The sequence below is a fragment of the Musa acuminata genome, chromosome BXJ3-7 (assembly GCF_036884655.1).
Source record: "Musa acuminata AAA Group cultivar baxijiao chromosome BXJ3-7, Cavendish_Baxijiao_AAA, whole genome shotgun sequence".
Classification (NCBI taxonomy): Eukaryota; Viridiplantae; Streptophyta; class Magnoliopsida; order Zingiberales; family Musaceae; genus Musa; species Musa acuminata.
The window spans coordinates 39,040,174-39,053,709 of NC_088355.1; the positions used below are offsets into that span (position 1 = coordinate 39,040,174).

General features: G+C 37.2%; 2 protein-coding genes across 2 annotated transcripts; one reads left to right on the forward strand and one right to left on the reverse strand.

Moving 5' to 3' along the window:
• Positions 1-2,524: 2,524 nt before the first annotated feature.
• LOC135642950 (basic helix-loop-helix protein 80-like) lies at positions 2,525-3,673 on the reverse strand. The gene is made up of 5 exons (XM_065159430.1): positions 3,290-3,673; positions 3,140-3,205; positions 3,002-3,070; positions 2,726-2,956; positions 2,525-2,614 (listed from the first exon to the last, which is right to left on the reverse strand). The coding sequence occupies exons 1-5, from the start codon at positions 3,671-3,673 to the stop codon at positions 2,525-2,527; spliced, it is 840 nt and encodes a 279-aa protein (XP_065015502.1).
• A 1,174-nt stretch (positions 3,674-4,847) lies between these two features.
• LOC135642654 (uncharacterized) lies at positions 4,848-8,236 on the forward strand. Its single transcript, XM_065158960.1, has 4 exons — positions 4,848-5,007; positions 6,199-6,291; positions 6,429-6,586; positions 7,797-8,236. Exons 2-4 carry the CDS (start codon positions 6,220-6,222, stop codon positions 7,891-7,893), a joined length of 327 nt encoding a protein of 108 aa, XP_065015032.1. The 5' UTR covers positions 4,848-5,007; positions 6,199-6,219; the 3' UTR covers positions 7,894-8,236.
• The last annotated feature ends 5,300 nt before the right edge of the window (positions 8,237-13,536 follow it).

The window sequence follows — 13,536 nt, forward strand, 5'->3', positions numbered from 1 at the left end:
ATTTACAAAGACTTGCTTAGTTAATCTGGTTTACTTAAATCCAAGCTACAAATGTTTTTTTCCTTGTCTTGCTTATATGTCGGCTACATCTATGGTATTGAATGTCATTTTAAAAGACAAAGGACAGTTCAGACACAGTCACAATTTCTTAAAAACAAAGCACCTATGCAAAGTAAGGTTATCTTCGAAGGGTATTCCAAATTGATATTTCAGGTAGCAAATTTCATTAACAGATTTGGAGGAGAGTGTACATGCAGAAAAAGATGAGGATTTAGGAAACTTAGATGTCTAACAAAGTTTATTTTCTTAAGTTGCCCTTTTATAATGCAGTTACTGCTCCATAAAGTAACCAAATATTCATAGGCATTGGGTATATACTGTCTGAGAATGTAGATCCAGTAATGCAGTTCAGACCTGGTTTAGATCATGTATAGGCATTTCATAGACAAATTTAGACCTTGCATGCACCCTGTCCAGACCAACCTGTCTCAAACATTAAATGATATTGCATTTGTCTAAATTAAGAAACCCCTACACAAATTCAAAATAATTTGGAAACCAATCAACTTTCGTGTAAAACGAGTGGAATTCAGCAATATAAAAGCTTATCCAGATATGTTTAGTTCGAATCATTGGTTTGCAGCTACCTATAAAGATGATCAAGAGAAACATATGCAAACTGTTAAAAACAGTTCTCCCTCCTGATAAAGCAAGGAAATAATAACAATCTTGATATATTTGACTTTGAATAAACCAGCAAATTGTCATGGGTCTCGATAACTCAATCTGTAAGAAGATGATTCAGCAAACATATGCAATGAGTCTGAGTCCAGTGACAATCTAATTTCCCCCATTTCGGCAAATTTTATCCCCTGCCAGGCATTATCAAGTTCCCTGAAAATTGCAATTCTTATGGCAATCATGACAACAAAAGGTTAATAATTCATGCAGAAATCCAAGAAATTATAGCTAGAAACTTTAATCCCAGGAAGCATGAAAACAAACAAAACAAAGTTACAGCGAACCTGCACTTCTGCACTGCAAGATCCAGTCATTCTTGGAACAAATGCCTCTAATTTGATTCCTAATCCATCAGAAACGACCGAGATAAGTTCTTGATTTACTTATCCACGTATCAATCCTCCATTGCAATCAATGACAGCGAATAATCATCAGAAGGAGGCAACCAACTAAACGACCACAATTTCCAACCATCCCCATCCGATCAACACCCCCACTATCGCACGAACAATCCGCAGACTATGCAGAGACTGCTGCTCTTGGAAACCCTACCCCTAACGGCGGCCGCCTGACTCCGAGTGCTGTAGTCCGACGAAGCTACCGTTTCCGAGGCCCTAATCACCTCAGAGAATCGGAAAGCTACAAGGATAGTCTCTGGCCACGTGGACGCAGGCAATGGGCGCGGCGTTACCGGTCGCTCCGAAGGCGGACGTTTGCCGCCGGAGCCCAGACGACACCCCATAGAGAGACGAGCGAAGCAAGATTTCGAAACCCCCATTATATAACGGGCACGTAACGGCCATTACGCAAACCGACATAGACAATGTGACGCCCTGCAATCGACCGTTATTTATCGGTTCTCCATCGATTAGGTTTCAGTGGGCATGACCCCGGTTCCGGAAACGGAGGTTTCAGTTCCAGATCCCGGTTCATTCAAATCAGATCCGGGCAATTTCGGTCCGGTTCCCGAACCGGGAACTGAAATAATAGTTTCTTTATTTTAATTTTTAATTAAAATTTTTAAGTAGTTAAAAAATAATTTTATTTCGATATTTTGATACTAAGTTTCACTTTGAAAAGTGTATGTGTTTCCATGTAATAACATAAAAAAACAAATATCTAAAATAAAATCATCAATCACTATTTATTTATTTTTAATTTGATTGATTCTAATCGAAATTATCGATTCTGATTCTAGTTTTGATTCCAAGTGGTTGGGTGGTTCTAATTTGACTTTGATGAACTGTCAAATCGATTTGATTGTTGATTCAATTTTGTTGGGATGAAGGAGCAAAGATATAGAACACTTACAATATATTCTCAAATGTATATTTCTTATATTGCTTCATAAATTATGATCATATTTATAGGATCTAGTGATATCTATCTCACTATGTAATGTCATCCATGATTAGTTAAGTATATAAACTACTATATAACATCTATATCATGGGTCACTTCTTAAAACATGTCTATAACTATCTAGAATATGGTAACTACCTAGATAATTACTATGAATCAATTTTTAATTAATTTCGATTTGAACTTCAATAGTAAAAATATTATTATTATTATTATTATTATTATTATTATTTATTTCTTTTGCTTATGGAGATTAAGTAAACAATTTTTAGGTCATACCAAAGAAGGAAGAAAACTGAGAGGATTCAATAGAGGATTGTAATACATAAAGCACCAGGAAAACATGCCAGCAATGGCTGTTCATTCTACCACAAAACATTGCATTGATCACGACTCGTAAGGTCCTTTTATTTGCTCGACTCTACTGGAAAGAGCACACGTTATTGAAGACAACCTGATGGAGAAGTTCTTGTCTTCTGTCAGCCACTTGCACCACAACACTGCCATGTTCCTGATATGGATGAAAGAAAGAAGTGTATCTAAATCTGAGCCAAGTCACTCAAATACTCTGCACTGTTTCTCGACATAGATGATGGGGGCATCTACTTAACCAGAAACAAACCTGAGGTAGGGATATTGGCCCTTGGTCATGCAGTAAAAGAGGTGTTGAAGCTTCCTTCACGGTGTAGCTTCTGCTTGCCCCTTCAGGAGCTGCCTGGTGAAATGGACTCGTCTGGAGTGCTGATGATTCAAACCGTTCCAAGTCGTAGAATATGGGATTCATGGAAGCGAGCTTCATGGAGAGAAACTGTGCATGCACCACCACCACAAGTTTCCATGGAGTCCTCAGCAGCTTGAATTCATGGTCAGAGAAGAAACCAGTTTATGTTTCACCTACCTCTACTTGGTTCTGCAAGAACTGCACGTAGTTTATTATCTCGTCCAGCATGACAGCCTTCCCTGTGTTCTGTGATCATCATCCCGGAGAATTCCAATCAACAATTAGAGCAAACAATGACGAAGGAATCAGCATTACCTTGTCACAGCCAGGAACAAGGCCTCGTAAAAGGTCCATCCTCTCGCGGATTCTCTCCCTTCTCACCTGAATCCACAACACACGATGTATCGTAACAACGAAGCGTTTATGTTGCAGATGATGAATGTGGAAGAGTAGTCAGTAGTATACCCTCTCTGCCCGACTGTGGCTGTCTGTGGCCTCACCTCTTCTTGCTCTCACATGAATGTATCCTCTTCCCTCGCCATTATCGGCTTCGTCGTCCTTCTTCTTCTTCTTCTTCTTCTCTTCCGCGTGTTTGTTCCGTTTCCTGACGTTTCTCTCTGCGCCCTGATGACAGGAAACATTAGACGAGCAATCCAAGACAGTTGAGGTTCTAAGGGCTGTCGTGAGATCTCGTTTCTTTCGCTTCTTCTCCATGGAGCGCCGTGGTGTTGGGGCCACCCCTCGTCCTCCACGGGGATCAACCATGACTGAAGAAGAGTTCATCCGGGAGGCCTCATAAAGGGCAATTCTGGGCATGTCTTGGCTGCTGCTCCGGAAGCGTTTGGTCATGGCAGTGGGTAGGCTATGGGACGCGAAGCTAGAGGCAACATCGCTTAGGGCTACGTGGGAGGTAATCAGAGTCTAGGAGGAGAGGATGGTACTGATGATACGAGAAGGCTGCCATCTGAGAAAGGAAAGCAGAAAAGGTATGGCTTAACAGAAGGCGGCCAGACCGATCGCAGAGCTCCGTAGCTCTGTGGATTGACGTCGTTTCGATCCATATAATTCAAAAATTTATATTAAATTCTCTATATATAATTATTAAGATCTCTATATATAATTATAAAATAAAATATCTAATTTTATTTATCATAAAGTTATTGATTTTATCAATGAAAATATAAAAATAATAAGTAAAAATAATAATTTTAACATCTTAATTATATTTTTGATAATGGTAGATGACAACTCGCTATTGAATCGACGAATAACTATTATGAATGTGGAGAAAGAGATATGACTAAATGTGAGTCAAAAAAGGAGAGAAGGAAGAGGATGATGATGCTTTGCACCTATATTGGTGTCGCTCGACAACTGCATCGACGTCGATACAAACGAAGAACAATGAAAGATCGCTCGACAAATGTATTGACGCCGACGTAAATACAAAATAGCACTGATACCGATGCATATGTAGAATGATATCGCTCTACACTTACATTGATATTAACCGCGATTCGAAAAAAGACGATGTCGCTATGCATTTGAGTTAGCATGGATGAAGATGTTGGGTTGTATTAACATCTAAATTGTTCTCTTCCTCTTCGATCATTATCTCATCTCTCGTTGTTACTCTCTCTCTTTATCAATAATAATCACCCACAATCCCTGGTGGCATCGCTATTCGCTACCACCAAAATCATTACTAGGACATTGAAATAATTTTTTTATTTATTATTTTCGTGCGTTCACTAATAAAACTAATGATGTTAAAGTAAACGAAGTTAGATGTTTCAGTGATTTTAATATAATTTTTGAAATATATAGGATCAGAATTTTAAGGAGATCTAATAATTAGCTTATCATGCGATGGCAGCTCTGCGGCCGTTGGCCATAGATAGCTACTTTGTTAGGATTGGATCGAATCACAGCTCGAGAAATGTTCGAGCCACTTGATGTGATTTGATCAAATAAAAATTGACTCGAGCCACATTATTCGATGGAATCAAGTCTAAATCGAAAACTAAACCTAAATTTCCGGCCTCCCCCATCACCTCATCGCGGCGAGTGCCCCCGCGACCGCTTCTTTGGAGGAATACCCACCGGCGAGCGACGACCGCCTCTTCTCCCTGTCGACGATTGGGTATCCTCCCTGTGGGCGATCGGCATCCTCCCTTCCGGTGGTATCTCTCTCTCTGCTCCCTTTCCCATCATTCCCCCTCTCTCTTCTCTTCCTTTCTCCCATCGCTAGTCGCCGCCGCCACCACCCAACTTCTTCTTTCTTCTCCAGCAACACATTGCCCTCCGTATCTCTGTTTTTCTCCTTTCCCTCTCTGCCACAGCAGCCGGCCTCCTCTCCTCTCTTTCTCTGTGTAGGGGCTTCGGCAGCCGACCTCCTCCAACTTCCTATGTTATCTGGTTCTCCGTACAATGATTGTTAAATTAATGCAATTCGATGTTTTAGTAGTGATATTTTGTATATGAAATGATATGAAACTCATGAATTATCTAATTTTTGTTTTAATTATTATCTTTCTCCTTACAACAACAACAACAACAATAACAAAATCTTAAGTCTCAACTATTTGAGATTGGCTATATGAATCTTTTGCTTATTGTCTTTCTCGTGATTATATTTATTATAATTTTTATATTGACATGCGACCTCGGGCGTATTGGAACATTGGTGTGTCTTAGTGCCTAGCATCTTTGACAACACTGATAACAGCCAAGTCGATTAATCCACCAAAAAATCGAGGGCTTTGAGATTAAACCCATTTGATCATGCAAGACTTGCGAAAGGAACAACAACCATTAGATCAGTTGTAAAGGCTTGGTGTTCGTAATGGCCAAAACATGGATTTGATATTGGCAAATATACCATCTGTCTTGCATAGTGACCGACATAATAAATTGATGCATGTCAGCTCCACTGTAAGACCTCGATACTATTTCCATAGAGGCAACTAGATCAATTGTAAAGGCTTGGTGTTCAAAATGGCCAAACAATGGATATATAATGGGCAAATATACTATCTGTATTTTACACATAAAATATAAACCGAGTAACGAACATAATAAATGTATGCATGTTAGCTTGAGAGTAAGGCCTTGATATTATTTCCATAGAGCTATCCCTATAGTTTGTGTTTCAGTTTCTTTGTTTTCAGTTGATTTATTGGTGATTTTTATATGGCAATGAATGCCAAGTGATGCATAATTTGAAAACATACCAGGTTTGCTTTTTAGTCATCCCAAATTTTCTTGGACATATTTAAGCACTGTATGCTCATTTGGCACTATTTAAAATTGTGGGTAGACTGGCAGATTAAGATTAAAATTTGGTGTATTTGATTCCATACTTTCTTTTTCAGCTCATCCAATAGGACCTCAATATGGAGAGACCCACTTCTGACATGTCTTCAGCAAATGCTGTGCTGCTGGGTGCATTGGCTTCTGGTGTAAATGTGCGTTCTGAGGCTAGATCAGCCTTTTTTGTTTAAATGTGTTCATCTTATGTTATTTTAAGTTTTTAAATTTTCGGAAAATCTTTGAGAATCCTGTAAGGTTCTAATAATCTGGTCCCAATTTCCTTTTGGTACAGGATCAAACATGGTTTGTGCTGAAGGTTACATTTTTGTTGCTTGGATTATGTCTTACTTCCATGCTTGCTCTAGCATTTTCATCAAGTGATTTCATTATTGTTGGCCACGTTCTTTTGCTTGTTACCATAGGGGCAGTTCTTTTTCTACTCCTAAACAGGTAGTTCTCAGTCTCTCTGGTTTCTGAATTTTGCTATTGATTTTGTTTATTTTGGGTTATCATAACCGTTTCTACACGAGTGATTACTGGATACTTAGTTACTTACTATCTATTGCTACACTTATAGAATGCCTACTGAAGTTGCTGTTAAGCTGCATGGTGCAACATCTTGTCTGTACATTATTTGGCCTGCAGTTTTTTACTATTGTTTGTGAGTCATTTTCATCCTGTATAATGTGATGGTGATTGGTGTATGATGACATCAATGTTAAGAGTTCCAGAATTAATCAACATGATGTTATCCTTGATAAATTGTCCTACTTGTATATGTCAACTTGTGGCACCAGCAACCTTGAAAGCACAGCTTCTTTGCATTAAACTTGACTGCCGATCCAACACATGAGGTTCCTGCAGATATGGGGTTTGAGGAGGGCTGATATATGTTACCTTACCCCTGCTAGAAACTAGGCCGTTTCTATGTCAAACCTTGGTCTTCCAAGTTGCAAGGCATCAATTTTTTCCCTGGAATTTTCATTCCTCACTCACTGCCACCATTTTCCACTTCTTTTTTGTTTTTATACTAAAAATGAGTTCTCCAATTGGCGTAGGTTCACCATCTTTCAATAGTTATCAATTGTCTTTGGGCTATTGAATGCCAACTATTAAGCTTGGCTCTATCTTCCACCCAACACTCCTATAAGTGAATAGTTTTTGCTATTTGATTATTTTCATTTGCTTACAGTTATTATAGGAATAGAACATAGAATTTCCAATAGGCATCATTATGAAAGCTTGAACCATTATCTATATGTGATCCATATATAAGAGTGGTGCTGGTAAGAGAAACATGTTTGCCATCATGCATGCTGGATGTAACATATAAGTTATAACAATATTTTGTACTTTGTTTTTTAATGCAATGTTTTCTAGCTCTACCCAGTATATTTTCATAAGGATCTACATATCTTGTCTGTGATGATTGTTCACCTAGCAAGATAATAGAAAGAAACTAAATGAATGTTTTGGATGAATGAATTTTGATCATCTTAATTCATAGAGTGCTTGGATATTAGCACCCTTTCTGTTTATAAAATCTATTAAAATATATAACTGAATATTGCTTTAGAAATTCTCCTTAGCCATGAGACTTTTGATGGAAACTTAATTTTTGAAGAACTGACTAATCTTTTTTGTGATTTTTTCTTCACAGATTTCTAGCACAGACTGGTCTGGTGTCTGTTGAACAACAAATGAAGGAGATGGGTATTTCAGACAGAGAACAGATCGAGAAAGACAAAAGCAATTAATGATGTCATATCAGCACTATACAAACATCATTCTTCAGCATTTGTGATTGGACAATTACAATCCTGGGAAATTTGAAGCAGATACTTGGATCATCCTTTCCTCATAGTATGAAGCCAAAGGAACACGCCATCTTCAATTACCCTTTGATTCCTTCCCCTTGGACTTGCTCTTGTTGGACTTCATGAAGCAGAAGCAAGATCCGAATGGAATTTGAAACAAGAACATTGTTGTATTTCAGATTCTCAGGTGTAGTACTCTCAGATATGTATTTGGTTAAAGAAATAACCTCTGCCTTGCAATTCCCTCCTATTTAATTCATCTGTGTTGATCCCTTTCCTGTCACTTTTAAAAGAAGATGTCTATGGTCATGCTTTAGAGGGAATATGGCCACAATCGGAAGCCATCTACTTTTCTTTCGTTTGTGTGGTCATGCTGCCCAACTAGATCTTATGGTACTGTTTATTCTTTTTCAAGTAGGATTTCTGGTTGGAAGAGACTTGATTCACCTCAATGAAGTTTGTTAGCCTGCTGTGAATGCTTATTATGGAGTCTTGCATCTCAAGGCAGTATATTGTTATTTAATGTCATATAATAGTTGTTGGCAGACACCTTTACATGCAGGAGTTAATCATTGCTGCCATAGGAGGATAATTTCCAGTTATGTAATCTTGGAATTGAGTAATTTATCATCTTCCCTGAGAGCTTAACCATTGTTGGCATTAGAAGATATTTTGTTTAATCTGACTCATGTGGAGCTAATAATGGCCAAGACGCATCATGCCTCTGCCAATATGAGGTCTGAGAAAGGTCAGTATAAATAAATTTCATGTTTGTTTATTTGAACTTTAATCATCCATATCATAAAGTAATAATCTGATTTCGACACTAAACTTCTAACTTGCATGCATGGGTGAATATGAAAATAGTTATTAGTGTATCGGAGGTAAATCTTAGATGAGTTGCTGATAGCACAAATTGCACAAATAGTAATAATGAAAATTAACTGAAATTTGTTCATGAGAATATAATGAACTTACCAAATCCATCAAACCACTTTCCTAATTTGAGCTTATATTAGTTTCAGGCAGATAAAATATAAAAAATATCTGTATTTGTATCTGAATTTCACTGACATCCTGGAATATGGGTATAGGGATGGCTTCAGTTCACCTTCATGTGTGTGTGTGTGTGTTATATTCCTTATAGTGTGTCCATATCTGAATGTGCATGCTAACTAGAAGTGGATAGAAGTCTTTCTTGATATCCTAATTTCAATGTTTTGTATCCTGCCCATTTTCAACCCTACTGCAAGGAGCAGCAGTCATATTTTGATCAGACATAAATTTATGCATAAATGACCAATCATTTTATATTGCACTCTGACCAGCATCAGAATTCACTTTTTTTTTGGTATCTTATTATTGATATATTTAATCTGCAAATCTTTCCCAGTAGGCTTAGGATTTGCATTTTTAGATAATTGATACAAAGTACTAGTTAAGACACAAGTTGAATTCACCTTTCTGCTAATGATAAATTCTTCTAGGGATCAAACAGTCATCTCTATTGTTAGAAACAATGAAGTCTTGTCCTCGATAAATTGTGTTACTCATGGCATATCTGTTGTTCAATGCTGCCTAGGGATCAAACATTCATCTCTATCTTCAGAAAGCAATGAAATCTCGTCTTTGAAAATTTTGGCATTGTGCCATGTCTGTTCAATTCTTTCTAGGGATTAAGCATTCATCCTTATCTTTAGAAACTATGAAATCTTATCCTCAAAATTTTCGGCGTTACTCATGCCATATCTGTTGTTCTATTCTTTCCAGGGATCAAACATTCATCTCTATCTTTAGAAACAATGAAATCTTATCCTTGAAAATTTCTGTGTTACTGATGCCATGTCTGTTGTTTTCAATTGATGGTACTGCTTGTGATGCATAGATCAGTCTTGCATCCAACTATGAGGGCCTTTGTCATTTGAGATGGCTTGTAACTTAAAATAAGTGCCACTGGAACAAAATGGCTGCAAAAGATGAATTAGTGTTTTCTGATGATTGTGTTCTTAAAAATCATTGTGTTGTTTGATCAATGAGACTATTAAATATGATTAAGGAATTGCATTTGCTAAGTGCAAAATTATAACCCCAGTATGTTAAAGAGTTTTGAAGATCAAAATTCTCATAGTTTTCGTTAGATCATAAAATTGAAAAAGGGTGAAAATAACACAAGTAACTAGTTAAACAATCACAAAAGATCTGGTACAATTACCAATCTGCATGTTTATATGTTTTTCTTGAGTTTTGGTAAGGTATACACTTTGTAACTTTGCCTCTGCAATCTACATGTGTTTTAAATGGCCAACACAGTGCTGTAAATTCATCTTTCAGTTATGTTCACTTAGAAGATGTTACTGGTTGTTGTTGCATGAAGTAGCTCTCAGTTCTTTCTTTTTTCTGTTGCGACAAATTTGACATGATGCTATGATTACATTATTTTATTATATTATTCATGATGCCGACTGATTAGAAGTCATGCCTTAGCTTCGTAAATATGGTTGTTCCTTTTCAACCTAGGAATCAGGGTTCACGTCATGGAAACAACCAGTTATTTGGTATCAGCTGACTCTGATATGATAAACTGATAAACCTTGTAGCCAAAAATTGATTGGAACCAATTATAATCTGTCAACTTAATCAGAGTTTGGTCAATTGGTCAATCCTAGGCACAACCTACAACCTAAACTGAAAACAAAGTATAGGGGTGGAGTGAAAAAGAAGAGCAAACCCAAGGCAGAAGAAAGGAAAACATAAAATCTATGCCTATGAAAAGGAGAAATTGCAACCATTGTGTAAGCTATTCATTGTAGCCTTTGTATTTGCTGTTTGTCATCTCTTTTACAATATTCATCATCCATCATTGGTAATTAGAGAGTAAAGAGTTTCATGAGTGGGTAAGGAGAAAGCTTCATGATTGATCTCAGATATCATAGGTTGTCTCTTTGAACAAAGCTTTTCTTTGTTTATCTTCACATTACCTACATTTAATTCACATGATGATTAGAAAAGCATCAATCTCTGATAGGATCTATCAACTTATTAAGTTACAGGTGGATAACTCTCTTAGTTAATTTTTATATAAAATATATATTGTTAGCTGCTATATGCTATATTAATATGTTTCTCTGATATGAGTAATAATTATTATAAAATAAATATTTCTAATGATTATTCTTTATTATTCTTATTGCTATTTTATGCTTTTTTTTATCTGTTACATTTTGATTTTGTGTCTTTTAGTTTAAAATATTTTAATATTATTCAAGTTTATTATGATTATATATCATGTATTTCTAAATGATTGTCTCAATCAAATCCTCCCTGTCGATTTTATTTGACTGATCTTTCTGATTATAGTCTTATTGTTCATTTGTCCTAGCCTCTTTAACTACTAGTCTATTACCTTTTTTCTTAAAATGGATATTTACTAACATCTTGTAACTGAGCACTCTGTATCAATTGGAAGTTCTTCGAGACCTAAAGAAATATATATTTCATGTTGCAGGCATGGCTTATATGTTTCTGGAGAAGAGCTAAAAGCCCATAGTGTAGAAGAGGATATTGCCTGTGAACTGCTGCAATTTTGGATTGGTTGCATGAGACAGTCTCCAACTTCTCGTGATTCTACACTAATGGACATCATTACAGGAATAGCTACCTTTGGCTTTTCATTACCAACTCTTATTTCAAGTATAATGGAGAGCTACGAATTCTGCAGATTACTATAAGAAAATAGGAAGCTGAGAATTTTGGAATTGGTGTTAGAGAAGTAATTGTTGAAGCTTCCATAATACATACTAACTCAGAGACAATTGTGATGTCCTCTAAACCTTCCAGCTCTGTTGAGTTGCTGCGTCATTTCATGTATTTGCAGGCATATTTTGTATCTGTATCATTCTGATGATTTCCGTGCTAGTGGTGATATGCATGTTAGTGATCATTGACGTGCGAACGTGGATAGACCTCTCATTCACGTGGATGAGACTCTTTCTTCGTTGTGATCATACATATAGGTTTGTCTAAGACTTTGAACATCATCTGCCCAACACCATGTGTCATATTGGGTAGCAAAATGTCGGACAGCAAATTCCATGCAGTAATCTACACAAGCTTGGACGGGTTAATGATTAGGTTGATTCTGGTATCACGTATTTTGCGCCCTTCTAATGCTTGTTTTGATGTTATCATGAATTGACAAGTATGTTTTCGTCCTTTTAGCTTTATTACATGAGTCTCGATGGAATTGAGTGTGAATCTATCTGGAGTAAACAAAACAAAACGAATTTGATCGATCCGTTTGATCTTTTCTCTTCCACATCGCTTTTCTCTCTCTCTCTCTCTCTCTCTCTCTCTCTCTCTCGTTTTCTTTTCTCTCCCATTTGTAGATAGATCTTCACCACGATGTTACGGCCTTCGCGAGGATTGTCTAAGGCGTGAGGCACCATTGCGATCAAGACGCGAACTTAGCTTGCGTTGTCTAAGTCGCGTTTCGCCCTTGCGATATTGCTCCGTAAAGATCAGCCCACTTGTGACCTCTTGCAAGTCCCGAAGGATCTGTAAAAGAGAAAGTTGATTAGTTCGAAAGAACGAGCGACGAACAAATCTTGAAGTCTCTCGAAAAGGGGAAGCTTTACAAGCAATTCGACGAGCACCTTGCGTGTACATGAGAAAAGAGAAAAAGGGGGAAAACAAGGGCTTTAGAAGGTTGAACAAACAGTTGCAAGTTCACAAATAGCTGCTCACCGAGTCCCGGGCATGACAACAAGTTCCCCTCAAGGCAACTTGCGAAGGAGTGTTCAACGCCCGGTACTATACCGAAGCCCCATCCAGCCCTGTGTCACCCGGGGGGTTCCCAAGGGCTAAGATGGTTGACGTTTTGGTGAGTGGAGGCAGATTCCAGAAATCAGCCTGCGGCACACGAAAACGGAGCTGTTTTGGGCTGTTTTGCTCGGTTCGGTGAGGGGTCGCTTTGGAACGCTGTAGCTTGTTCAAACTTACATTTTTACAAACAAAATGACTGAAAACCAAGGCCAAACGGTTGCCAAGTAGCTGTACATATAGACAAGAGCGACGAACGATTTGTTGAACGAAGTTGTTGCGGGTGCGCGACGACCATTCGTGACAACGAGGAGGAAGAGGAGCGAACTGATTTAAAGAATCCAAAGGTATATATATATATATATATATATATATATATATATATATATATATATATATATATATATATATATATATATATTACATTTCCACCGCCACAAGGTTGGATTTTGAGGAGTGAAATATATAAAAAATGAAAACTTTGAAATCCTTGTATAAGTAGAAAGGTTATTTCCATCTAACAAGAGTCATTCTCGAAAATTTTAATGAAAATTCGGTAAAAAATAAAAAAATTGCAACTTTCATGTTGTAGCTGTGAACTTGTGATGAAAAAAAAAAAAAGCGAATGGTATTTAAATGTTTTTGTTAATATTTTTTAAAGAAATAAAGATGTAGAAAGAGGGGAGTGATGGAATGGTTAAACCTCCCAAACCCTAATCTTCCTTATATACAAGGGAGGCAAAGAACAGAGAACCGGCAAATAGT